This window comes from Nansenia antarctica (genome assembly GCF_963989245.1).
Source record: "Nansenia antarctica genome assembly, chromosome: 3".
Classification (NCBI taxonomy): Eukaryota; Metazoa; Chordata; class Actinopteri; order Argentiniformes; family Microstomatidae; genus Nansenia; species Nansenia antarctica.
In genome coordinates, this window is record NC_137688.1 from 60,509,541 (window position 1) to 60,534,619 (window position 25,079).

Sequence of the window (25,079 nt, forward strand, 5' to 3'; positions counted from 1 at the left end):
TTAGGAGGAGTAGAGTATGCACCAAATTAACAGAAACACACAAAAGCACAGAGCAAGATCTAATACAATTTATTGAACGTAAATACCACACAATAGCCTTATTAAAATAATCACTGACAATTATTACACTTAAATCAAATATTGTGATTCTGATTATTGCAGTATACTTTAGTTGTGAGTCCATGTAGTGTTGAAATAGAACCTATTAGTCTGGGAGCCAAAGCCTGCTTTTTGGATGAACCTTGTTTTGTTCTAATAAAAAAATTAAAGAAATAAAACGTTTTTTTTCTCTGCTGTTTCTTGTTGATTGGGGGTACCTCTGCCCTGTGATATCCCTTGAGCATTTTCAGATATTAACCCCTTCATTCCCAAAATGCCCAAATCCCTGAAAAATGTATGAGATTTCATGCAAAATACTCAAATCAAATGCATCATGTACAATGGAGGTCATGTACAATGTATTATTATATTTTTGTGTTACTATTCATATTTTATTTTAATTTTTTTAAGGCAGTGGCTTGGTCGAAGACTTGCTGGAACGGTGCATCCACATTACCAAAGGCTGATAGTTCGTACCCAGCTTTCTGTCAACTTTGATGTTCAACCGTTGATGATGTCAACCGTTCCAGCAAGTCCTCGACCAAGCCACTGCCTTAAATAGGAAATTGCTTTTTTAGGAATAGCCCCTTGAGATATGCTATCTCGTTTTCGAGGGGGTCCTATACAACAGCAATAGACAACAGGACAATTAGACAACACAAACAAAAAACAAGAGAAGAAAAATAAATAAAAGTGAAATAAACAAAAACTACAGTAAAAACAGGACCGATGAACCACACAAGACATAACAGACAAAATAACAAAACAGACAAAACAACCCAAAAACATCTAAATTAGAACAAAACATAAGGAGCATACAGATGGATCTTTCAAGGATCTTTTTATGATATTATAATGGGCATGTATAGTTGAGCTTATAATAGGCGGAGAGTGCTTGGATATTTGCAGGCAGATTAAAAGCAGGAGTAAAAAAAAAGAGATGAACAGAATGTCTCAATTGATAAGGAGAAAAATAAAATGTAAAAATTAAAAAATGTAATGAAAAGTTTAAATGAAACTTAAATGAATGAATAGTAACACAAAAAATACATTGTACATGACCTCCTTCATGAGTGAACATTGGAGAAAGCACATTTGATGCATTTGATTTGAGTATTTTGCCTATTTTTCTGGGATTTTGGCATTTCGGGCATGAAGGGGTTAATATCTGAAAATGCTCAAGAGATATCACAGGGCACCCTCCTGTATTTTGATGAGGTACCCCCAAGCAACAAGAAACAGAGAAGAGAGAAAGAGAAAAAAACGAGGTTCATCCCCATGGCTTTCTGATCCTGACTCTCATCGCTTCCCCCCTTCTTGTCTTGGTCTCTTGGGGGGGGTGGCCTGGTTCTGGGCCTGGGGCTGGTTCTGGTCCTGGGGCTGGTTCTGAGCCTGGGGCTGGGGCTGGTTCTGAGCCCACCGGGGCAGGATCCTGGATATGAGCCTCCGGAGGGCTTGGATGATGGTTCTTCCAGGACCGAGAACGCGTCTCATCTCTCCTGCCTGGACTGTGCTGGTGCCAGACTGGGAACTACCATCATCCCCTTCATCATCCCGTCCCATCATCCCGTCCTCTACTCTGGCTCTCTTCCGGGATGAAGTTCTGGCAGCCGAGGATGAGGGGGCCTGGACTCCTCCTCCTGTGAGAGGGGTAGTAGCTACAGGCATCGTCATTGTTTTTTTGTTTTTTTGTATTAATACATTTTTTATCGTCATTGTTAAGGGAGAGCTCTGGAGATGTGTTGGAGGATGGAGGATCATCTTCTGCACGTAGAGGCATCTGTATACGAGGCTGCAGCTCTGCGGGTCTGGAGATAGGCCACGCTGCGTCCAGCTGTCCATCAGGTGGGCCTGTAGGGAGGCCAGGTTGTCGTGGGTCATCCCACACTTGGCACAGTGGATCACCACCACTGCATCAACACCACTAAAGAGAAAGGCGGAGGAGTCGAACACAAAGAGAGCCTGGAGGTGCTCCGTGTTGGGCATCCTTAGCTGCTGTTCAAGAGCACTCAGAGGGGGGGTGTTAGGCCGAGACCTGGGCTCACCGTCCTCTACTCTGGCTCTCTTCCGGGTTGAAGTTCTGGCAGCCGAGGATGAGGGGGCCTGGACTCCTCCTCCTGTGAGAGGGGTAGTAGCTACAGGCATCGTCATTGTTAAGGGAGAGCTCTGGAGATGTGTTGGAGGATGGAGGATCATCTTCTGCACGTAGAGGCATCTGTATACGAGGCTGCAGCTCTGCGGGTCTGGAGATAGGCCACGCTGCCTCCAGCTGTCCATCAGGTGGGCCTGTAGGGAGGCCAGGTTGTCGTGGGTCATCCCACACTTGGCACAGTGGATCCCCACCACTGCATCAACACCACTTAAGAGAAAGGCGGAGGAGTCGAACACAAAGAGAGCCTGGAGGTGCTCGGTGTTGGGCATCCTTAGCTGCTGTTCAAGAGCACTCAGAGGGGGGGTGTTAGGCCGAGACCTGGGCTCACCGTCCTCTACTCTGGCTCTCTTCTGGGATGAAGTTCTGGCAGCCGAGGATGAGGGGGCCTGGACTCCTCCTCCTGTGAGAGGGGTAGTAGCTACAGGCATCGTCATTGTTAAGGGAGAGCTCTGGTGATGTGTTGGAGGATGGAGGATCATCTTCTGCACGTAGAGGCATTTGTATACGAGGCTGCAGCTCTGCGGGTCTGGAGATAGGCCACGCTGCGTCCAGCTGTCCATCAGGTGGGCCTGTAGGGAGGCCAGGTTGTCGTGGGTCATCCCACACTTGGCACAGTGGATCCCCACCACTGCATCAACACCACTTAAGAGAAAGGCGGAGGAGTCGAACACAAAGAGAGCCTGGAGGTGCTCGGTGTTGGGCATCCTTAGCTGCTGTTCAAGAGCACTCAGAGGGGGGGTGTTAGGCCGAGACCTGGGCTGGTGTGGTGCACCGAACACCGGTGTAGACCCTGTAGGTGGAAGAAGTCAGTAAAGATATTAATGCCGCCCCCCTCTCTTTCTCTTTCTCTTTCCCTCTCTCTCTTTAGCTCTCTCTTTCTCTGTCTCTCTCTCTCTCTCTCTCTCTCTCTCTCTCTCTCTCTCTTTCTCTATAGGTCTCTCTCTCTCTTTCTCTCTCTCTCTCTCTCTCTCTCTCTCTCTCTCTCTCTCACACACACACACACACACACTCACACCCTCACACTCACTCACACACACATACAGCAGGCTCCTACCTGAGTAGCAGCCCATATCGGAGGCTACAGAGTGGTGGGAGGTCTGGGCATTGTTCTGTGGACCAGCAGGTCCTTGAACACGGTCGTGGTCAGGAGGGTGGAGTTGGTCCTGAAGTAGCCGCGCTGGAGAGCCGTTAGTGGGACCAGGGCTACTTCCAGATAACGACTCTGTTAAAAAGAGCGGGTAATGATGGATTTCACCTGATTTTTCTCTTCAGGCTACTTGACTGTCCCTCCTAAAGACCACTTCACCCACCAGTACCCCTATGGTACAGACTAGTTCTTCTACTGTTAATAATTAACAATTAAAAATGTAAAAATAAAGTAATCTTTCCTTCTCTTAGTATTGTGACTGCTAATGGCACCTGTTTCTAGCATCGATTTTTGCTTATGATGACTGATGTATAGATGATTCATTTCCACATTTAAACAATGTATTTCACTGCATGTTTTACTTTGTATTTCTGTGCATGTGACAAATAAAGTACCCTTGAACCCTGGTAGTGGTGGTCTAGTGGATAGTGAGTTGGACTTGTGATCGGAAGGTTGTGAGTTCAAATCCCGCCTGAAACCACCCCACTACTAGTGTGCCCTTGAGTAAGGCACTTAGCCCTCAATTACTCCAGGGGGAATGTCCCTGTAATTCGTAATTGTAAATCGCTTTGGATTAAAAGCGTCTGCTAAATGGCAAAATTAAAATTAAATTAACCCTTGTACAATGAGTAAGTCGCTTAATGTCCAAAATATCAAATGTAAAATGAAGCACGAGTGTCGCGAAAGTTGCTTCAGGCAGCCTGCAACATTACATCGGTCAATTGCATGTGGTCTAAAAGTCTCAAACATTCTGTCAGCAGAAATCATAAAATAGAATGATTTTCTAAGTGGGATATCTTTTAAGTATTAGGAAAAAGGTCTGCTCAATTTTTCGAAAATTATAATATACTGAACTATAATAAAAAATAAAATAAAATCTATATCCCTAGGCCTACCTGGGTCTCCGATATAATCGGACATATTTTGAGAATTCTCGTCGAAGTTAATCTTGTTAATCTCGTTAATCTCGTTAATCTCGTCGAAGTTAACACGTCTGTACTTCTGCTTATCACTCAAGCATGTGTTCTGAAAAGAGCGGTGATGTGGTGAACAATATAATGGTTCTATGTTGGTCTCTGATTCATTATGACGTCCTTTAGAATTAGCGACAAATAATGTTCCATCTCCATGGTGTGAAAAATAACGTTTTTTTTATTATTTTTATTTGAATCCTCTTTTACCAAGAAACGATTTATTCATTCACAACACAAATATTACTGACGAGTGACAATGAATTCTGCCGAGATTTCCAATGACATGCTCAAATACATAGATATGAGTCTCTTTTTCGCTTGAATAATTTTTTGGGTTTGCAAACTTTTGATTTAAAAAAAGTTATAATCTTTGAATACTCTACCAGATTTAATTAGACTCTCTAATATAATTATTATATAATTATCTAATAGCCTAATGTAATGTTGTCGGGAGCAACATTGACAGCGAGGACCTCGGCTGCTAGCGACAGTTGGACGCTCTGGAGGCATGTGGAGGTCCTGGAAGCTCAGAGAGAGAGCCGTGAGTCCTGGTTCAGATGGTCTTCAGGACGGAGACCAGGCTCTCTATGTGCCTGACCTCGACCAGACGTGGTCAGCCTGTGGTAGATCTGGTACGCCCGGTTGGTGTGGGAAACCTGGTCAGTCCTTTATGCCTATGAGACCACTACACCGACTACCACCGAGGTTGCTATAGTGTTATTGATAATTCTATATAGTTGGTTGGACTGGATAGCAAATACATTCTATTCATTATCATATGTTGTCTAGTGTCCTTGTACGTTTTTCATTCATTGTTTAATGATACAATGAATTGATACAGTAGGCCTATATGTGATTGGTTCCAGTGGCATCGTGCCCATAGGACGATTTTTCCTGTTTTAAAATAAATAACTAATAATAAGTTGAAATAGTAGAAATTATTAATTTTATTTGATAGACATTATGAGGTTCGGACATTTGCTGGGAGGTTTTAGTAAGTTTTCAACTAAGCTTCAACTAAGTTTTAGTAACTGGACCTCTGAATCTTAGTTGAAGACCCCTGCTGTAGATAAATAATTTGATATTCTGATAGATAGTTTGATAGATAGTGTGCTAGATAGATAGATAGTGTGATAGATAGATAGATAGATAGATAAAATGGTGTAAAAAGGTAGGTATGTGTATCAGCTTGCTTCTGAAATAGCAGCGCAGTCTGTTTGGCACAGGGGTTAAGGCAGCCAGCTTGCAATCAGATGGTTGCTGGTTTCGATCCTTGCCTCAAGTGAGGGGAGTTGATTTTAATTGAATGTTTATTTTCTTGACATTTAACAGAAGCCTTCATGCAAATCGATTTACAATAAATACATCTGTCTAAGTAAGTGAATCATCTATCCATCAGTAATCATAAGAAACAATAATCTATGCCAAATCCAGGGTCCAGTTACAATGCTAGAAGAACATCATTTACTAGTAAGAAAGGCTTCAAACACCATTGTAGTTATGTCAGTTCTCTAATAAATTAGTCTACACCATCATTTTAAACATACATGTTTAGATTAGATTCAGCTTATTGCAGAGTACAAGCATCAGACATCGAAATGCAGTAAAAAGTGTATGTAAGAAGCAGGATTCAAACGCCCATCTTAAAAATAAGAATATGCACTGGTGGCAGCAGCTGATAGCAGCAGCTGACAGCACATCCTAGTGATCTGAAGATTTATAGCCTGCTGCTGACCTTGCCCTACTTGGGGACTTTTTCATCAAACCCTGTCACATTTGGTCTGACAAAGACATGACATTCAAGAAAACATATGGAGGCGCTTAAAAGGGAGCTAGGGTTAGGCCTGGAGCTAGGGTTAGGCCTGGAGCTAGGGTTAGGCCTGGAGCTAGGGTTAGGCCTGGAGCTAGGGTTAAGGCTGGAGCTAGGGTTAGGCCTGGAGCTAGGGTTAGGCCTGGAGCTAGGGTTAGGCCTGGAGCTAGGGTTAAGTCTGGAGCTAGGGTTAGGGCTGGAGCTAGGGTTAGGGCTGGAGCTAGGGTTAGGGCTGGAGCTAGGGTTAGGGCTGGAGCTAGGGTTAGGGCTAGTCAGACCCTGTCACATTTGGTCTGACAAAGACATGATATTCAAGAAAACATATGGAGGCCCTTGTTAAAAGGCTAAGATTTAAGGTGGGCTTGTTTTATAGGAATAGATCTTGCCCTGAACAGCAGACAACTGATTGTGCAATCAACCTTCATGCCAGTGCTTGATTATGGTGATGTCATCTACCGAATTACAACAGCCACTACCCTTAAACCTTTGGATGCCATCTACCATATCGCCTTTCGCTTTATCACAGGTGATAGTTTTAACATCATTGCATACATCAAAAAGTTGGCTGGATCTTGTTAAAGTCTCGTAGATCTCTGCAATACAATACTCCCTTTTCGTGTTGTGGCATCCCTCTCTTGACTGAGACCGAGGGTGAGACTCAGCACCGTGGACAGCGCCCATTCTGGCCTCAGGGCCGAGAAGCTGCAGGTAAAACACAGCACCATGGACAGTGCCCATTCCAGCCCCTGGGCAGAGGAGATGCAGGGAAACCCCACAGCTATACGACGAACCCCTACTCGGACCCTGACGTAGGGTGAGAGCCGTGCAGTGGCAACTTATTGCAGAATATCTTTATTAATGTGTTGTATGCTACCTCCATAGCACCAGTCGGGCGCAGCCTAGTGGAGAGGCCCCGACAGCCGGAGAGGACGCCTGCAGAGCCCCCCGGCTATCCTTCTAACACCCCCCTTCTTTTTTTTTTTTTTTTATACTTTATTGCAGGACTTTACATTACATTTCATTACAAGTTCATTTCACACACTTTACAAGTTTTCTTCACTTGTTTAAGTTCGTCCTGCATCATTTTTGTTTGTTTTTTTTTATTTTTATAAAGAGAACAAGAAATAAAGAAAATAAAGAATAAAGACTAGAGAGAAAATATAGAAAAGAAAGAGAGAAATTATAGGGATAGAAATAGAAAAGTAAGAGACAAAGGGAGGGGGGGGGGTGGGAGGGGTGGGATCGGGGGGGGGGGGGGGGGCTTCCTTCCTACTCATTCATTCGATCCATTTACTCCAGTTCATAGTGAATTGCTCTTCACGGCCTCCCACTTTGCAAGTAATTCTTTCCATTTCTTTTATCTCTTCAACAGTTTTTTTCCAATTATTAACAGATGGTGGGTTTAAGTCCAACCATTTACGTGTGATTTGCTTTAAAGCCGCGATACGTAGTATGGTGTACAAATATTTATCTCCCTCTCTGTATATATCTAATGGAATAAGACCGAGTATAATATTGACTGGATGTATAGGATTTTGTAAGGTAAATGTATTTTTTATTTTTACTTGAACTGCCTCCCAAAACCTTTTCAATTTAGGGCATGTATAGAAAATGTGTGTGTGATTGGCTTCTCGTTCCGTACATTTCCTCCAGCATTCTGCATTGCCTGTTGGCCTATATTTTGACAACATTTTCGGTGTTAGGAAGATCTTCATATTTATTTTCCAAGCAAATTCTTTCCAGAATTTTGATTGTGTTGTCTTAAATATTCTTTTGCATGCTTCTTTCCAATCGTCATCCGTAATTGTTATTGCTAATTCGTTTTCCCATTTTTCTTTAGTGTTATCTTCTTGTATCTTGATTTCTTGCATGATTTTGTAAATTTTTGAGATTTTTGTCTTTTCACTGTTTCTATTTTTGATCAGATATTCCATTAGTATATGTGATCTTTGTTCCTGTCTCCTCTGCTGTGTTATAAGGTAGCTTCTAATTTGTAAGTACTTAAAAAAATGGCTATTACTTATATTAAATTTATTAACTAAGGTTTCAAATGAGTCTATCATGTCATTTGTAACCATCTGTGAGTACACCTGTAGTCCCTTCCTAGCCCATTCTTCTAATATTTTGTCTGTTTTATTAGGTAAAAAGTCTGGGTCACTGGCTATCTCTCTCAAATAAATACATTTGTCATCACATTTATACATTTTACGAATAGTTTTCCAATTTTTGAGGGTATTTTCTATGCATCTGTTATTTCCACTATATTTTTGAATATCCTTTAGACTCAGAAAAGGTAGTGTTCCTATTGATATTGATATTGCTTGTTTTTCTATGTCTTTCCATTTGGTTTGAACCGAGTTATTAATCCATTTCATTATTGTATCTATTTGAGTTGCATGGAAATAGGACTTTAGATCAGGGAAATTAAACCCTCCTTTTTCTCTGGTTTGAGTTAGTATACTAAGTTTTTTCCGTTTACTTTTGTAGTTCCAAATGAAATTTGAGAGCATTGTATTCCATTTTTTGAAGCTACGCTGTGGAATGGGAACTGGTAATGTTTGAAATAAAAACAGAAACTGTGGGAGGATCATCATTTTGACGCTTTCCACTCTACTCATTAAGGATTCAGGTGTTATCTTCCATCTATTAAGATCTTCTCGTATTTTATTTTCTAGGGCTTGATAATTGTCGGTGTATAATGTTGTTATATCTCCAGTGAGATAGATTCCTAAATATTTGATTTTCTTTGCATCCCATTTCAACTTGTATTTTTCCTTAATTTCCAAATCTATCTGTTCTCCAATTGTTAATACTTCACACTTACTTTCATTTAGTTTATAACCAGAGTGTTTACTATATTCTGTAATTGCTTCCATTAGGTTTGGTAAGGATTGGGCTGGTGATGTTAAATAAACAACCACGTCATCTGCATATAATGCCAGTTTGTGCTGTTCCTCTTTTATCGTTATGCCTTTGATGGTATTATTTTTCCTTATACTTTCTGCTAGTCCTTCCATGCATATAGCAAATATAACTGCTGAGAGTGGGTCTCCTTGTCTTGTACCTTTATAGATTGGAAATCTTCTGGATATTGTGCCATTTACTTTTACTCTTGACACTGGATTTTTATACATTCCTTGAAGCCATTTATTAAAATTCTCATGAAATCCAAAGCTTCTTACAATTTCAAACATGAATGGCCATAGCACTCTGTCAAATGCTTTTTCTGCATCCAGTGTTAAGAGTAGAAGGTTTGCACCATTGTTTTGTGCGTAGTCCATTATATTTAACGTCCTCCTTATATTATCTGACAACAGCCTACCTGGTATAAAACCACATTGGTCGCTGTCTATTATATCTGGCACGATGTCCTTTAACCTATTGGCAATAATGGCTGTTACTATTTTATGGTCCGTATTCAGTAGTGATATTGGCCTGTAAGACGAACATTCAGTAGCGTCCTTACCTTCTTTATGTATAACCGTTATTATAGATGAGTTCCAAGTAGTTGCCCAATTTCCCGTTTGTAATACAAACTTATATGCTTGTAAAAGTAGTGGTATCAATTGTTTTTGAAAAGTTTTATAAAATTCATTAGTATATCCGTCATCACCTGGTGTTTTCCCCATTTTAAGATTATTTATTTGTTGTTGTATTTCATTTACTGTGATGTCCTTAATGAGCTGTTCATTTTTTGATCTTGTTACTTGCTTTAAGTTTAACTTATGTAAGAAATCTTTCATTAGTCCCAGGTCAATGTTTCCTGTGTTTTTATAAAGGTTCTCATAATATTTTACGAATTCTTCAGCTATTTTATCCTTTTCCGTTATTGTTCCAGAGCCTTCTACAGTCTTCAATTTCGAAATGTGTGCTTTTTTAGTCTGTGTCTTAAGTCGATATGCTAGGAGTTTTAAAGACTTAGGTCCTCCATCGTAATATTTCTGTTTGGTGTATGTCATTAATTTCTCCACTTCCTCTGTACGGATTTTATCCAACTCCTTATACTTCTTTTTTAATTCATTTTTTACTATTATTTCATTTGTATTTTTTAATTTGTCTTCCAAGTGTTGTATTTGTTGTTCAAGTATTTTCTGTTTTTGTTGTGTTTGTCTTTTCTTCCATGCACAATATGATATTATCTGTCCTCGTAGTACCGCTTTAAGGCCCTCCCATATAATAGTTGGATTAGTATCTCCATTGTCATTTATCTCTACGTATTCTTTTATGGCTTTATTGATTTTTTCAACAAAGATCTTATCTTGGAGAAGTGAATTGTTTAATCTCCATATTTTTTCTCCTTGCTTTATATCCAAATGTATAGTTATAGATAACATAGCATGATCTGATAAATCCCTTGTGCCTATTGTGCATGTTTCCATCCTCTCTACGTCTTTTTTAAACATGAAGAAATAATCCAGTCTATTGGAAGTTGGAAATCGTCCAGAATAATATGTATATGTTTTTTTAGTTGGATTTAGCATCCTCCATATGTCTACTAATCCAAATTCTGACATTGCACTTCTTAAAATTGATGATGTTTTATCAGCTCTGTGTGGTTTATTATTTGAGGAATCTAGCCTAGAATTTATTGTAAGATTCATATCTCCTCCCATTAGGGTGATTCCTTTACATTTTGTCATTAACATTTCGATTATTTCTGACATGAATTCTGGGCCTAATTCCGGTGGATAGTATACATTTAAAAATGAGACAGTAATTGACTCTATTTTACCAATTACTAAAACAAACCTGCCCTCTTTATCGTATATATGTTGTTCTTCTTTAAATGGTATGTGTGGTTGTATAATTATAGCAACACCTCTCTTCTGTGTTCCATATGAACTGGAGTAAATTTGTCCCCTACTCAATTTGTCATGTTCTTTTTTTTTTAAATGGGTTTCTTGTAAAAAGAGGACATCTCCTCCAGCTCTCCTCAGCTGGAGGATAATCTTTTTCCTCTTAATTATGTTATTCAAGCCATTAACATTTAATGATATTATTTTCAACTTTTTCATATCTCTGTTTAAGGGCTTCATTTTAAATTAACATTGCAAGTATTTCATAAAGTAAGCATATTATCGGGACTAAGAAAACAGTAGGAGGGGGAAGGACAGTAATGAAAGGAGAAAGAGGGAAAGAGGAAGAGGAATAGAAACGAGAAGAAAAGAAAAGTAAAAAGAAGAAAAAGAAGAGCAAAAGACAAAAGAAAGAGAACATAAAACATTTAATACAAAAAACACATTCAGGGTAGTGAAAAAAAACATACAGGACAAACACAAAAAAGCAACATGTACAACACAAACACACAGACACACAGTATATTATGGTGTCAAGTAAGCACACCATATAAACACAATTTACTCTGAGAGGCTAATCCTCAGCACTCGGGGGAAACCTGGTTTTACATTAATTCGTATAACAGCTACAAAGGCTCAGATATGCCTACGTAGCGTTCCATCCTATCGGTGAACAAAGTAGTAGGCTGATAGTTCAGACACGTGATATAGCTACACAAGTGAACCGTAACAGAAAGAAACATAAACAGCAGGGCAACAGAGTCTCAGATAGCCTATGCTTCAAAGTCAATCAGACAAAGTCCACGCAGCAGTAGGCTAATAAATCAGTCTCAAAAGGTGGTCACACCGGCAGTCAGTAAACATAAAAAAAAAAAAACATCGCTACAGGTGGCCACACCGGCAGTCAGTAAACATCCCAAAAAAAAACATCGCTACAGGTGGCCACACCGGCAGTCAGTAAACATCCAAAAAGAACATCGCTACCGGTGATCCATAACCAGAAAATCATAAGAAGCAGGGCAACAGAGTCTCAGATAGGCTTCTCGTTCCATCCTGTCGATAAACAAAATCCACAATAGGCTAATAATTTAGTCTCAAATTTGAGCACACAGGCAGTCAATAAGCATCCAGAAAAAAAGTCGCCAGATTGAGGCATTTCATAATGGAAGAGGCCAGTCTATTGTGTACCAAACCAATTGTGGGCTATCTTAGAATACCTAAATTGTGTAAACATCCACAAAAAACATCGCTACAGGTGGCCACACCGGCTGTCAGTAAACATCCAAAAAGAAAACATCGCTACAGGTGGCCACACCGGCAGTCAGTAAACATCCAAAAAGAAAACATCGCTACAGGTGGCCACACCGGCAGTCAGTAAACATCCAAAAAGAAAACATCGCTACAGGTGGCCACACCGGTAGTCAGTAAACATCCAAAAAGGAAACATCGCTACAGGTGGCCACACCGGCAGTCAGTAAACATCCAAAAAGAAAACATCGCTACAGGTGGCCACACCGGCAGTCAGTAAACATCCAAGAAAAAACATCGCTACAGGTGGCCACACCGGCAGTCAGTAAGCATCCAAAAAGAACATCGCTACCGGTGATCCATAACCAGAAAATCATAAGAAGCAGGGCAACAGAGTCTCAGATAGGCTTCTCGTTCCATCCTGTCGATAAACAAAATCCACGCCACAATGGGCTAATAATTCAGTCTCAAATTTGAGCACACAGGCAGTCAATAAGCATCTAAAAAAAAAAAGTCGCCAGACTCCAAGCCTACTTCATTCTGCCACGTTAGACAGGTTGTATACAACTGGAGCCCCACTGAGCATATCCCAACGTCAGTGATTAATGTGCGGCTTATTAGAAAGTTGTAGGATAATAGGAGGAGAAAAAAAAGTGTCAATGAAAGTGCTCCTTTGGAGCAGGGCTTACCCAGATACACGTAGTCCTACTCATGTGAACTCCATGTCCGGGAATTCTTTCACCATTGCCTCCTTGGCGGCTTGTGGATCTTTGAAGGTGAACCATTCCGAGTTTATCCGCACCTGTAATACTGCTGGGTGGCGAATTCGGGTCTGGACCTCCTTTTCATGGAGTTTTTGTCTTAATGGCCAGTAATCCTGCTCGCGTTTTCTCAGCCTTGCTGACTTGTCCGGAAATAATTTGAGCGATTGTCCTCCAGTGTTGATATCCACTGACTTGGCAGCCTTTAGAATGTCCATTTTCTTTTGGAAGTGATGCATTTTAAAGATCACCCTCCGTGGCTTCCCTGTTGGTCTCGCTCACCCCCCTTCTGAGTTTGAGTAACGGCGAGAAGCCTTAAGCTGGCCTTATTGCCCTTGTTCTTTTCTGTTAATAAAATACGCCTAGAGTGGCTAACTGTTCCTCCTGTTTTGTGTCGTCTCTGGCTTGTGTGTGCACTTTTCCCCGGTCTCAGTGAGAGGGATATCACAGTGTATAAAGCCTTATTGCATAAACTAGGTTCAAGAGCCTCAAAACGTCAATTACCTAATTCGTTCTCAGAGTTGGTTAACTCTTGAGGTTTCTCCAGGTTTCTCGGGTCTTCACCGAATTGGGTAAATCCACTTTTAGTTATGGTGCACCTCACTGCTGGAACAATCTTATGGAGATATTATGTGGCCTATGCCACATATAACTGAACTAAGTTAGTGACTATTGTCACAACTGTAAATGCATGGTATGAGATCTCTTCACATATAACTGGATTATCTTAAGCCAAACACGCGTTGTTCTCATTACCATCATTCCTAAACTATATGTGGTATCAAAAACATTCCAACGGTAATTCAAAGCACGAAGCTCATTGGATGGCACGACGCTGTGGAGACAAGCGAGCATATTTTAGTGGTGTTTTACGTGTGGTGTTTTTATATGTTTGTGAGTTTGTGTACATATTCGAGTGTGAAATGTCACAAAGATCATCTAGGGTTACCAAACCACGCAAAAGATTCATTGACGACGACACAGAGAGCCAGCTTGGGGTGACGAGAGTGCCCTCGCTGCAAAAGGAGCTTTCCCTGGCAGTGTGTGGAGTGTAACGTGGGCCTGTGTCTGCAGAGTTCCACAAAGGCCCCAAAACACCTGGACATTCTTAGAGAAAACAGGGCAAAAAATCTAAGCCCTAGGCTCACAAACTTTATTGGACAACTAATATAGTTCATATTTCAAATTGAGCATGCTAAATATTTTGTTTATGCTCAATCACACTTTCCACTTAACAAAACCTTTAAAATCCAATTCCATTTTTGGGTTTTTCTAGTTTAAATTACACTCATAACATGCAGTAATGTTAAATAAATAAAGAAACTGCCATATTGAAAGCTGAAGTAATCCTGGAAAAGGGGGCAAAAGCACTTACTCCTAGGACATTTTCTGACACCTTTATAGCCATAAAAACAAAAAATACAAAACAATTGGTCTAATAATTACTAATAGAGTTAATTAAGGCTATTATAATCGTATGGACATAAAGAGTCAAATTAATATAACGTTAACTGCAATGTGGGCTTTGGTTTACATTTTGACATCACAATGTCATGGCATTAGCCCTGTTGAAGTACCAGTATGGGGTCTCAGGCACCTCACATTGCTTTTACTTGGGAGTGTAGCCCTCCTCATGAAGTTGCATTGAAGGGGATTGACTGGGACAGTTAAAACTAATGGTACTTTAATCTGGGACTAGGTCAATTCAAAACCACCCCAAAAAAGACACACAAACAACTTTTCAACTTTTTATTTATTTTTATTACAGTATGGTATTGTATATCTTTTGAAAGCTTTATCTTTCCATGGCACATGACAAAATAATGCTTGAATAACGTATAGCACATAGTGGGGTAGTGGTGGTCTAGTCTAGTGGATAGTGAGTTGGACTTGTGATCAGAAGGTTGTGAGTTCAAATCCCGCCTGAAACCACACCACTACTAGTGTGCCCTTGAGTAAGGCACTTAGCCCTCAGTTACTCCAGGGGGAATGTCCCTGTCATTTGTAATTGTAAGTCGCTTTCGATTAAAAGCGTCTGCTAAATGTCAAAATTAATTAATTAACATAGTGGTGGGGATTCGACTCCCCTGGTTTTAATTGTCTAAATAAAGAAAAATACTAAAAGTAAAATGAACAAACATTGTGATCTTCTTTGTTAAAGCTTGAGGAATGATTCTACTTCTTCTGCCTCCACTGCTTCACTAAACATGGTGTAGTCCTGGAGAGAGAGGGAGGGAGAGAGAAATGAGAGGTGACATTGTTCATGTAATCTTCTGTGATCATAGAACTGATGTCTTCATTCTATCCTGAAAGATCATGTTTACACTACAGTACAGATATGACAGATATGTCTGGGGAAGCTGTCTGTTCCTCGATGGAAATAGATGGAAATGTATGGAACATTGAAACATAAAACAGTACTTAAACCATTCCATCACAGGACGCAATGCAACATCCGACAACCAAAAGAAAACAAGGAAAAGTAATTGCCTTCAAGGGTTATTTCCTCACTCTGTGAAGCTTAAAGACAATAGGCAGATTTAGATTCCAGCCCAAACATGACTGATGTTAGGCGCATACTCATTAAGTTCTTAAAGGGCGTGTCTTCTGTCTATGGTAAAATTCCAGCATGTGTCTGTCTGTGCGTGTGTGTGTGTGTGTGTGTGGGTGTCGGGGAGGGGTTATTGGGTTAGTCATTGGTCCACATCCCATTGTTTTGCCCCACACAGCAGTACCAGAGAGTACCAGTATTGTACTGCCACTGGTTTAGTACAATGGCTTAAGGCTTACATGGTGAACAAGTATGTGGGGTTGGGGAGCACTATTACCATATAAGGCATTATACTAAACCAGTGGCTGTGTGTGTGTGTGTGTGTGTGTGTGTGTGTGTGTGTGTGTGTGTGTGTGTGTATTGACAGGAGGCGTGTGTGTGCGTACGTCGTGTGTGCATGTGTGTGTGTTGTCAGGAGGTGTGTGTGAGTAGATTGTGTGTGCATGTGTGTGTATTGTCAGGAGGCGTGTGTGTCTATGTTTGCTGAAAGCTTTGGGCGTTGTTCAGTCTAAATACGTAATGATTTAGTCATTGGTACCACAGAGCAGATAAAGATGCATAAAGTACAGCATGTACTACCCGCATTATATGGTAATACTGCTGTCTACATCCTGTTACTCCAGCCAGCCAATAATTGACCTCTCCCAACCCCAGGTACGTGTTCACCATGCATCAGAGGTCTTTCATTGGGTATGGATGATTTTGAGAGGGGTTCTTAAAAGGGTTCGTTCTCACCATGGTCCTTCAGGACTGGGGCTGGTGCCTGCTTCTGTCCCAGCCTCAACTGATTCAGCGGATCCACTGACATTCAAATCCTTAATTTCTTTTTTATGATATACAGTATATCATTGATTCTTGAAGAATATAACATATAAATGCCTCATGAGCTTAGTTCAGTTGTCCTTCTCCATCAGAACCCACGCTTGTTTTACTGCAGAGAATGTTCAAATAATCTTATTTTGAAGTATAAACGCTTTTTTATTTTATGGAACAAATTCAGGGACTGGGAGCAGTCAGGATACAGCAAACGAGTCAAACAAGATCAGGAGGAACAAGTTTGTGGCTAAGTGCTGTTAGTTTGTTGTTCTCACTTGTGAGCTTCTCAACACACACACCCTCTCCCTCCGCTCCCCACTCACTCACTCAGAAACAACCTGCCTCCCTGCCTCATAGTCAGCAGCAGCAGGTCACAGTGAAAAATAGAAATGCCCTCGTGGCCACAATTTAGAAGCAGCCCAAAAACCTGCACCCTGTGACCAATACATTTACACCTGCAAACTAATTTTCAAAGTAGCCTAATTTAGCAGGAAACCGTTGACATGGCAACCCTAGTGGTTACATTTCTCTGTTCCCGTCCCTCAGCTGTTTACCACTTTGTTGTTGTTATTAGTATTAGATTCATTTTTACATTCTGTTGGTTGATAATAATAATAACTTTTATTTGTATAGCACTTTTCCTGCAAACATGGAGCTCAAAGTGCTTTAATCATTATATAATCATAATTTAATTATTTAGTCATTTAAAGGCAATATTAAAAAGATGGGTTTTTATTCTTGACTTGAAAAGATTTGCTGAGGTTGCATCCCTAATGTAAACTGGCAGTGCAAAAAAAAAAATAGGACTTATATGAGCTCTTCCGCTTGTTTTGGTTAAAACTCTCGCTGCTGCATTTTGGACTAATTGCAGCTGGCCAATAGCTTTCTTCGGAAGACCAGAAAGGAGACCGTTACAATAGTCCAAATGGGTAATAACAAAAGCATGCATTAACACTTCTGCATCAGCTTGCCGGAGAAAATGTCTAACTTTTGCAATATTCTGTAGATGATAAAAAGTATTTCTTGTGATAGATTTGATGTGAGGCTCAAAGCTTAAGTCAGAATCTATAATCACACCTAGATTCTTAACTTCATGTTTGCAGTTTGAAAGCAAGGTTCTCATGGTATTCGACAATTTGTCTTTTTGTGGTTTTGGTTCAATGACAAGAATCTCAGTTTTTTCCTGATTTAGTTGTAGAAAATGTTAGGACATCCAATAGAATGGTTTGTCTCCTCAAACTGTCTCACAGCAAAACAGAGTTATTTTAGTTGATCTGTGATCAGGCTGTTGGGCTGGCTGAGACTGGCCCTTGTTTCTGTTGTAAAAGACACAAAGTTCCTTTCTAGCTGAGTGAGGTTGTCTCTCAAGGCATCAACTTCCAGAGTGTTGAAGTCAGGGGAGAGACATTCAGGAGACAGGGTGGAGGGAGGTTTAGGCTCATGGTGGGTCTCTATCTCTGGTTCTGACTTGAAACTCTCAGCTTGTTGTTTAAAAGTTGAAAAACTGGAGTGGAACTCAGTTGTCAGGCAGCTCTCTGGGCCTTGTATCAATACCGTGCCATTATGGTAGATGGTGATGGAGAATTTCCTCTCATCATGCAAGTCAACGATGATTTGTCTTCCATTGCTGACAACCCTCAGTCCTCAGTAGGGTAGAGGGTGTAAAAAATTAGGTTACACCTCATCCTTCTCTCCTCTGGTTCACTATAGTAGTCAGAGAAAAGACTCTCTGGGTGCTCTCTTAAAATCTTCTCTTTGTAGATCTTTTTGGCTTTAATACCCTGTATCTCAGGTGGAACTCATCAGTATTATAAGCTCATCTTCACATTTGAAAAATGCTTCTTGTTCTGTTAGGATGGAAATGGCTTGGGCCTCCATTATGACATCAGAGCTATGCATCAGCTATGCCTTTTTTGAACAAGCTAATGTTAATGCTAGCTTTCCAAATTTGTATCAAGGTTTTATGATAGTCCTTGGTTATTTTCAACGGTCCTACCGTCTCAGAATAGCCTCTGTAGTTAGTTGACGACAGGCAATTAGATGTTGACAAATCCTATATTTCAAGGCAAAAAACTGCAAAAAAACTCAGGAGCTCACTTTTTTTGCTACCAGTCACCAGGTGATGATGTCACCAGATGTTGTTTGAGGGGCGGGGGGGGGGGGGGGGGCACTAGGAAGATAAACTCACCCCACAGTATGTATCCCCGTTAAAGATCTGAGGGGGCAGGGCGGTGGGGTTGCCTGTCTTCTCCCTCATCTCCTCCTTCAGCTCTGTACACTGGGTGATGTCCACCAGCTGGTACTCGATCTTCTTACAGTCCAGGTAGCTGAAGATCTGGGCCTGTTGCTGCTTCAGCTAATAAACAAAGTGTTCAGTGAAGTTAGTTTAAGGGTTGCAGTCAATCCTGCTGTATCTATTTAGACATTTCATGAGTTGAAAATCCAAGTCAGGACATTTACAAATTAATAAAAAATAAATTAGATTTTTTTCAATTAACTTATTGTACTACAATTCTGAATTGAATTAAACGTAATTGATCCAGACACTGGATTGTGTGAACACAAATTCATTAGAATGTTGGCAAAGAGAGTAAACAAAACTGTGAGGGTAAAACTTCTTAAAAATGCCCATTCAAATGAGGAGGCTGTAGCTACCACAAACATCTACACAAACAAGTGTTAGTCGCTATTACAAGCACCAGCAGAACAGCAACATTGTATGGGTCATAGAAACAGATCACTGTATAAAGTAGAAGTACAAAATAGGAAAGTCTTCGGCTCACAGGTCTATGAAAGAATGCAGGTAAAGGAATGAAGCCGGGAAAACCACATACCTCTCTGGAGCCGCTTACACTGCTGTAATACACTCTGATAGTCATACCTGCTGTGGCTGTGGGATAATCCAGTCAGAATATAATACAAATGTGAGTGTTGGCTATGTGTGTGCTTCAGTAGTAGCAGTGGTCTATTGTCAGATGCTCTCTATGTGTGAGTGAGTGAGTGTGTAAAGAAGTTACAGTGCAGTGCAGGATTCAAAGTGCAGAAGCAGACAAGCTGAGCAAGTTTGGACACGGCTCTGCCTACCTTTTGGACCACACCCCTCTTGTCTGCCAACCAACTATGTGGTGTGTCACTAGTAGCAGTCTTGTCTATTTGTCTATATTGCCCCACACATCTACACACACACACACACAGTCACATGCACACACACACACACACACAGACAGTCACATGCACACACACACACACACACACACACACAGACACACACACACACACAGTCACAGTCACATGCACACACACACACACACACACACACACACACACACACACAGACAGACACACACACACACACACACACACACACACACACAGAAACACCTCTATGGCATGCATTGTCATGAGTATGACTATACTACTACTGATTCCCAAATTTCGTTGTATGGTACCTGTACTATATCAATGACAATAAAGACCATTCATTCATTCATTCATTCATTCATTCATTCATTCATTCATTGCCTTGAACTCTAAGGGAATGCTTGTAAGCTTGGCCCGATGGTGGGGTATTTGGAATGGAATGGACTTTATTTGTCATTGCTACAGTACAGGTACCAAACAACGAAATTTAGGAGGGGTGGCTCCCCTGGTGTTAGGAAAGGATTTTTTTTTTTTTTTTTTAGAAAAAGCATAAAAGCATAAAATCACAAGAAGGTAAGGAGCAGGTTTACATCAATAAAGGCTATGTACACAATCCACTGTACTATACTGCACAGATAGTCAACTAGGGTTGTCATATTGCACAAAAGTATTTTTTCACATTATTTTTAAAGTGTCACAGTTTGCAGGCTTGAAAATGTACATGTTTGTGCCTCAGCACTAGCTGCCATACAATCCGTCCGGACTGTCCTGGGCCCAGAACTTAGGCCTTTTCTGTGTTCAGGGCCTTGACGGCCCTGTGGTAGAAGCAGTCCTTCAGTCTATTTGTCTTAGCGGCCGGGGTCCTGTACCTCCTGTTCGAGGGCAGCTTGACAAAGTGTACGTGCCCAGGGTGGGTCGGGTCCCTGGAGATCTTGGAGGCCCTCCTGAGACAGCGTGTGTTGTACAGCTCCTCCAGAGAGGGGATAAATAAATTTATTTATTATTGTATTTATTTACACACACACAATAACTTGAAAGAACAAACATCACCCAGTTTCAATAACATGCATTCTTAATTTTGCTTAATTGAGCCTCCATCCTACTGCAATGCTCCTTTTTGACATGACATTTTCTCTATTCATCCAACCGAAACGTACAGTAGTATAATAGAAGGTGGCACTAGATGAGACCAATTGATACTCCTGTCAGTAGATACTTTTACAGTCATTCAGGTGCAATATTTTTTGCATTAACAATAGTACTCATTTTTAGATAGGCCTATGTTCAAAACGATATGTTCTTTCGATTCTAAAACAGACCCTGAGAAGATCGCGGTCTGCCTATCTGACAGGCAAGAAAATGGGCGCCAGGATTATGTGGGTCCTTTTGGCCTTAAAGGAATGTCGCGGAGTGTATGACGTCCTCTTTACCCGTTGTCAGAGAGGAGGATTGGGTGGGTTTCAGCGTCTGGCCTAATAATCTAACAGATTTATTAAACATCCTCCGTGAAAAATTCACCAAAGTGACCTTATCATCATGGATAATAACTTTTCTTTCATGTTTGGTTGTTATTGCAGAATTTTAGGTCCCCCATCCATCGCTAATTTACAATGGCCGAGGAAGGGTAAGAGCGTGACTATACTACTACTGATTGGCACTGAACCAGCAGCTGTCTACCTTATTGTTAACTTTCAATGAAAGTCTTTCATAAGTGCATTGTGTTCTAGCTCCTAGTTCATCCGCAATTGTCCTCTTAAGAGCAGTTCTTTAGCGAAAGGGCAGCCTTCACCCGCCTGGCCAACTAGTTGTCTTTACCGGAGAAGGCTAGCTGGCTACATTGTTGATTCGTCCTGTAGTAATGACATGTGTTATTCTTCCGGCTTGTGTGATGATTTTTATTTCTTAGTCGGATACCCCTTCACTCTCAATCATGAGTGAGACACCTTGTCTGACACGCCGGAGTCAGTGATTATGCAGTCCAACGTGCGTTTGTCTCGGTTAGACTAACTTCTCCCCCTCTCCCCCCCTCTTGTCTCCCTGTCTCCCCCCCTCTTGTCTCACTGTCTCCCCCCCCTCTTGTCTCACTGTCTCCCCCCCCCTCTTGTCTCACTGTCTCCCCCCCCTCTTGTCTCCCCCCCCTCTTGTCTCCTCCTCAGCGTCGCCGCTGGAGGTGTGATGGATGTCAACACCGCTCTCCCCGAAGTGCTCAAGACCGCACTCATCCACGACGGTCTGGCCCGCGGTATCCGCGAGGCAGCAAAGGCCCTGGACAAGTACGGATCTTAATATTGCCACCGCTCTCTAGACGTGTGCTCGAGCGACGTTTCAGTGATGATAATTTGGCTCCCTCTTCTGAACTCTGTGAGGAGAACCGCCATTGTTACCCAATTCTGTCTGAGTGTGAGACTTGGGTTTTGGCACCTCTGGGTTGTCGGTTAGCTGCTGTGCATGTTGGTTAATCAAGGATGTTTTGTCCTGTTTCAGGCGCCAGGCCCACCTCTGCGTCCTGGCGGCCAACTGTGACGAGCCCATGTATGTGAAGCTGGTGGAAGCCCTCTGCGCTGAGCATCAGATCAACCTCATCAAGGTACAGGACGCGTGTGATGGATATGATTGAGGATGCTATAACTTCTTTTTCCCCCCTTTTTTTTGGGGGGGGGGGGGGGGGTTCCTTGTTCTTTGTTGCCAACATGGTTCCTGCATGTGTCCTATGGGACAGCTTAGTAGCTAAGTAATTGAGTTGTGCAGAACAAGCTTGGCTATAGCGTGTATGCCATGGGAGTGAGCCTGGTGGTGTAGATGTTGCTCAGTGACATTTGGCTCCATCTGCTGAATAGTCAGGGTGCTGCCTAGGTTTGGGTGGATTTATGGTTAAACTACACCGCGGAAAATAGCAACTGTCAATACAGGGTTGTCTTGAAAAGTATTAAAAGTTGATAAATCAATTTTGGAAAAATCAAGACCCTTAATAAGTATTAAAAAGTCTAATCACGATTTTATGAGGTCTTGAATTTTGTATTTTTCTGAATTAGACTCTGTCCAAAGAGTTTGAGTCCTAAAAACTTTTAGTAAAGGTTTGTGAATTTATTAGTTTTATTAAAAAACAAAGATGAACCTGGAAATTCTGTTGTATGATAGTGGTCTAGTCTATCGCAAACTAAAACTGTTAAGTTAAAGGTGTCACTGATGTAAACGGTTATAGCTTGAAGTGGCGGTGAGGTCTGGAAAAATATTGACAAGGTCTTTAAAAGGTCTTAGAAAGGTATTGAAATTAACCTCAAGATTTCTGTATATACCCTGCAATAGTGCCAGTCGAGTGCAGGTGCTGTGCTCTGTGCCATGCACCTGCTGTTGATTAACTCTGGCAAGATTATGTGTGCCAGGGTACGAGCCCCTCCACCTACCAGTGGTGTGTGGGGTCCCTAAGAATGGCCACATTTGATCAAAAAGGTAACATGTTTATCTATTAGTTGTAATTTGATGTTGGACACTTTTCCTACTTTCCTACAAATAAATAACCTGTCAAAAAATACTATTCAGAAGCAATCATAATCGCATGTCATGTGACCACTTCTCCTCAGAAGGATATGCGATCACAACACTATTATGCTCTGCGCTTTGTACTCGGGTGCAGTGTTTCCCATACATCGTCTCATTAAAAAGTATTTAAGCGCAGTTTTTATTTATTTATTAAGTGCATTTTTCAGCACTGCTCGTGGAAAGTGTTCAAGCAGGTTCACGTAAAGGATAGGGATTTATCATTTGAAATCGGCAGCTCCGTCAAAGCCCTACAATAATGACTTTGAATCCCATGGTAAACCGTAGTCCACGGTTTTATTTGGAGACTGTTTAATGGTACTTAACAATGGAAACCGCCCAACCTTAGTACTGCCATCACTACCCAATTATTACTGATGCACATGAAACAACTGCTTTGTTGTGTAAGTGACCCATTTACAAGGTAGCAGCACTGGTGGAATGGCAGTGCTTTAATGCTTGTTTACCCCTCTGACCAGGTTGATGACAACAAGAAGCTCGGCGAGTGGGTCGGCCTGTGCAAGATCGACCGTGAGGGCAAACCCCGCAAGGTGGTGGGCTGCAGCTGTGTCGTCATCAAGGTAAACCCCCTGATCCAGAACTAGGAGCTGCCATCACCATTGTGATGTCACAGAATGTGTTGAGCTGTAATGTTGATGATCCATTGTGATGTGATCAGTGCCAGTCGAGTGCAGGTGCTGTGCTCTGTGCCATGCAGCTGCTGTTGATTAACTCTGGCAAGAATATGTGTGCCAGGGTACGAGCCCCTCCACCTACCAGTGGTGTGTGGGGTCCCTAAGAATGGCCACATTTGATCCAAAGGGTAACATGTTTATCTATTAGTTGTAATTTGATGTTGGACACTTTCCTTCCTTGAAGTGTGCCTGTTTATTCAGGGTATCCGCGGTGTCTTGAAAAGTATTAAAGGTTGATAAATCAATTTAGGGAAAATCAAGACCCTTAATAAGTATTAAAAAGTCTTATCACGATTTTATGAGGTCTTGAATTTTGTAGATATTTTTCTGAATTAGACTCTGTCCAAAGAGTTTGAGTCCTAAAAACGTTAAAAGTTAAAAGTTCGTGAATTTATTAGTTTTATTAAAAAACAAAGATGAACCGGAAATTCTGTTGTATGATAGTGGTCTACTCTATTGCAAACTAAAACTGTTAAGTTAAAGGTGTCACTGATGTCAACGGTTACAGCTCGAAGTGGCGGTGAGGTCTGGAAAAATATTGACAAGGTCTTTAAAAAGTCTTAGAAAGGTATTGAAATTAACCTCCAGATTCCTGTATATACCCTGTTATTATAGGGAAGCAACTGACAAAAAAACTGACGTCAATGGCTTCATACTTTGGCTAAGCGTAGATTTTCATAGTCATTTTTAAGAATTTCTAAAACATTCTGTAACATGTAGGTTTCTAGTTTCTTGCAGTCAAACCTACTTAGAAAATAAACCTTGCATGAAACTAATAATCTACACCAAGCTTGTTGTATAAACTCTTCCAAAAATTCCCTGGGAAAGTAGAAGTAAGTTGGACTACATTGGCATGTTTTGCCTTCCTATTACAGTGTGATGGTCAATATGATGTCCTGATCACTTCAACATGCGCTGCATTACAGAACAATGTTCAAGTCTGCATTTCAATTTTATTTTGCGCACTGTACTGCATCACCTTACCTTGCATCAGATGTAACTCTTATCTGATCTCCTCTTGTATACTGCCTTTCCCTTTGCCTACTCAACATTCCTTCCCATTTCTGTCTGCAGGACTATGGCAAGGAGTCTCAAGCCAAGGACGTGATTGAGGAATATTTCAAAGCCAAGAAATGAGGTGTCAATAAAAGCTTGTGGAAATGGAAACTGTCTGGAGTGTCTTCAATGGGATGGGGAAATGATCAATTATGGATGGCATACAACATTCTCTTGTTTTTTCAGGAGACGGTTCATATGTGGTGGTAGGATTGATGACAATGAACTTCAGGTCAGCAGTGGGTACAACTTTGAAAAGCTTGAAGGGAAAATATTAAGCAAATGTTTGATTGGTG

At 41.2% G+C, this 25,079-nt stretch overlaps 2 protein-coding genes across 2 annotated transcripts; one reads left to right on the plus strand and one right to left on the minus strand.

The window, feature by feature from the left end:
• Positions 1-15,142: 15,142 nt before the first annotated feature.
• LOC308154239 (SH3 domain-binding glutamic acid-rich-like protein 3) lies at positions 15,143-19,233 on the minus strand (the record flags this gene model as incomplete). The annotated part of the gene is made up of 3 exons (XM_080527407.1): positions 15,143-15,205; positions 18,543-18,710; positions 19,189-19,233. The coding sequence occupies 3 exons, from the start codon at positions 19,231-19,233 to the stop codon at positions 15,143-15,145; spliced, it is 276 nt and encodes a 91-aa protein (XP_080383533.1).
• Positions 19,234-20,892: 1,659 nt separating this feature from the next.
• rps12 (ribosomal protein S12) lies at positions 20,893-24,943 on the plus strand. Its single transcript, XM_080525899.1, has 6 exons — positions 20,893-20,948; positions 21,073-21,119; positions 21,652-21,768; positions 21,980-22,082; positions 23,512-23,613; positions 24,802-24,943. The coding sequence occupies exons 2-6, from the start codon at positions 21,106-21,108 to the stop codon at positions 24,862-24,864; spliced, it is 399 nt and encodes a 132-aa protein (XP_080382025.1). The 5' UTR covers positions 20,893-20,948; positions 21,073-21,105; the 3' UTR covers positions 24,865-24,943.
• The last annotated feature ends 136 nt before the right edge of the window (positions 24,944-25,079 follow it).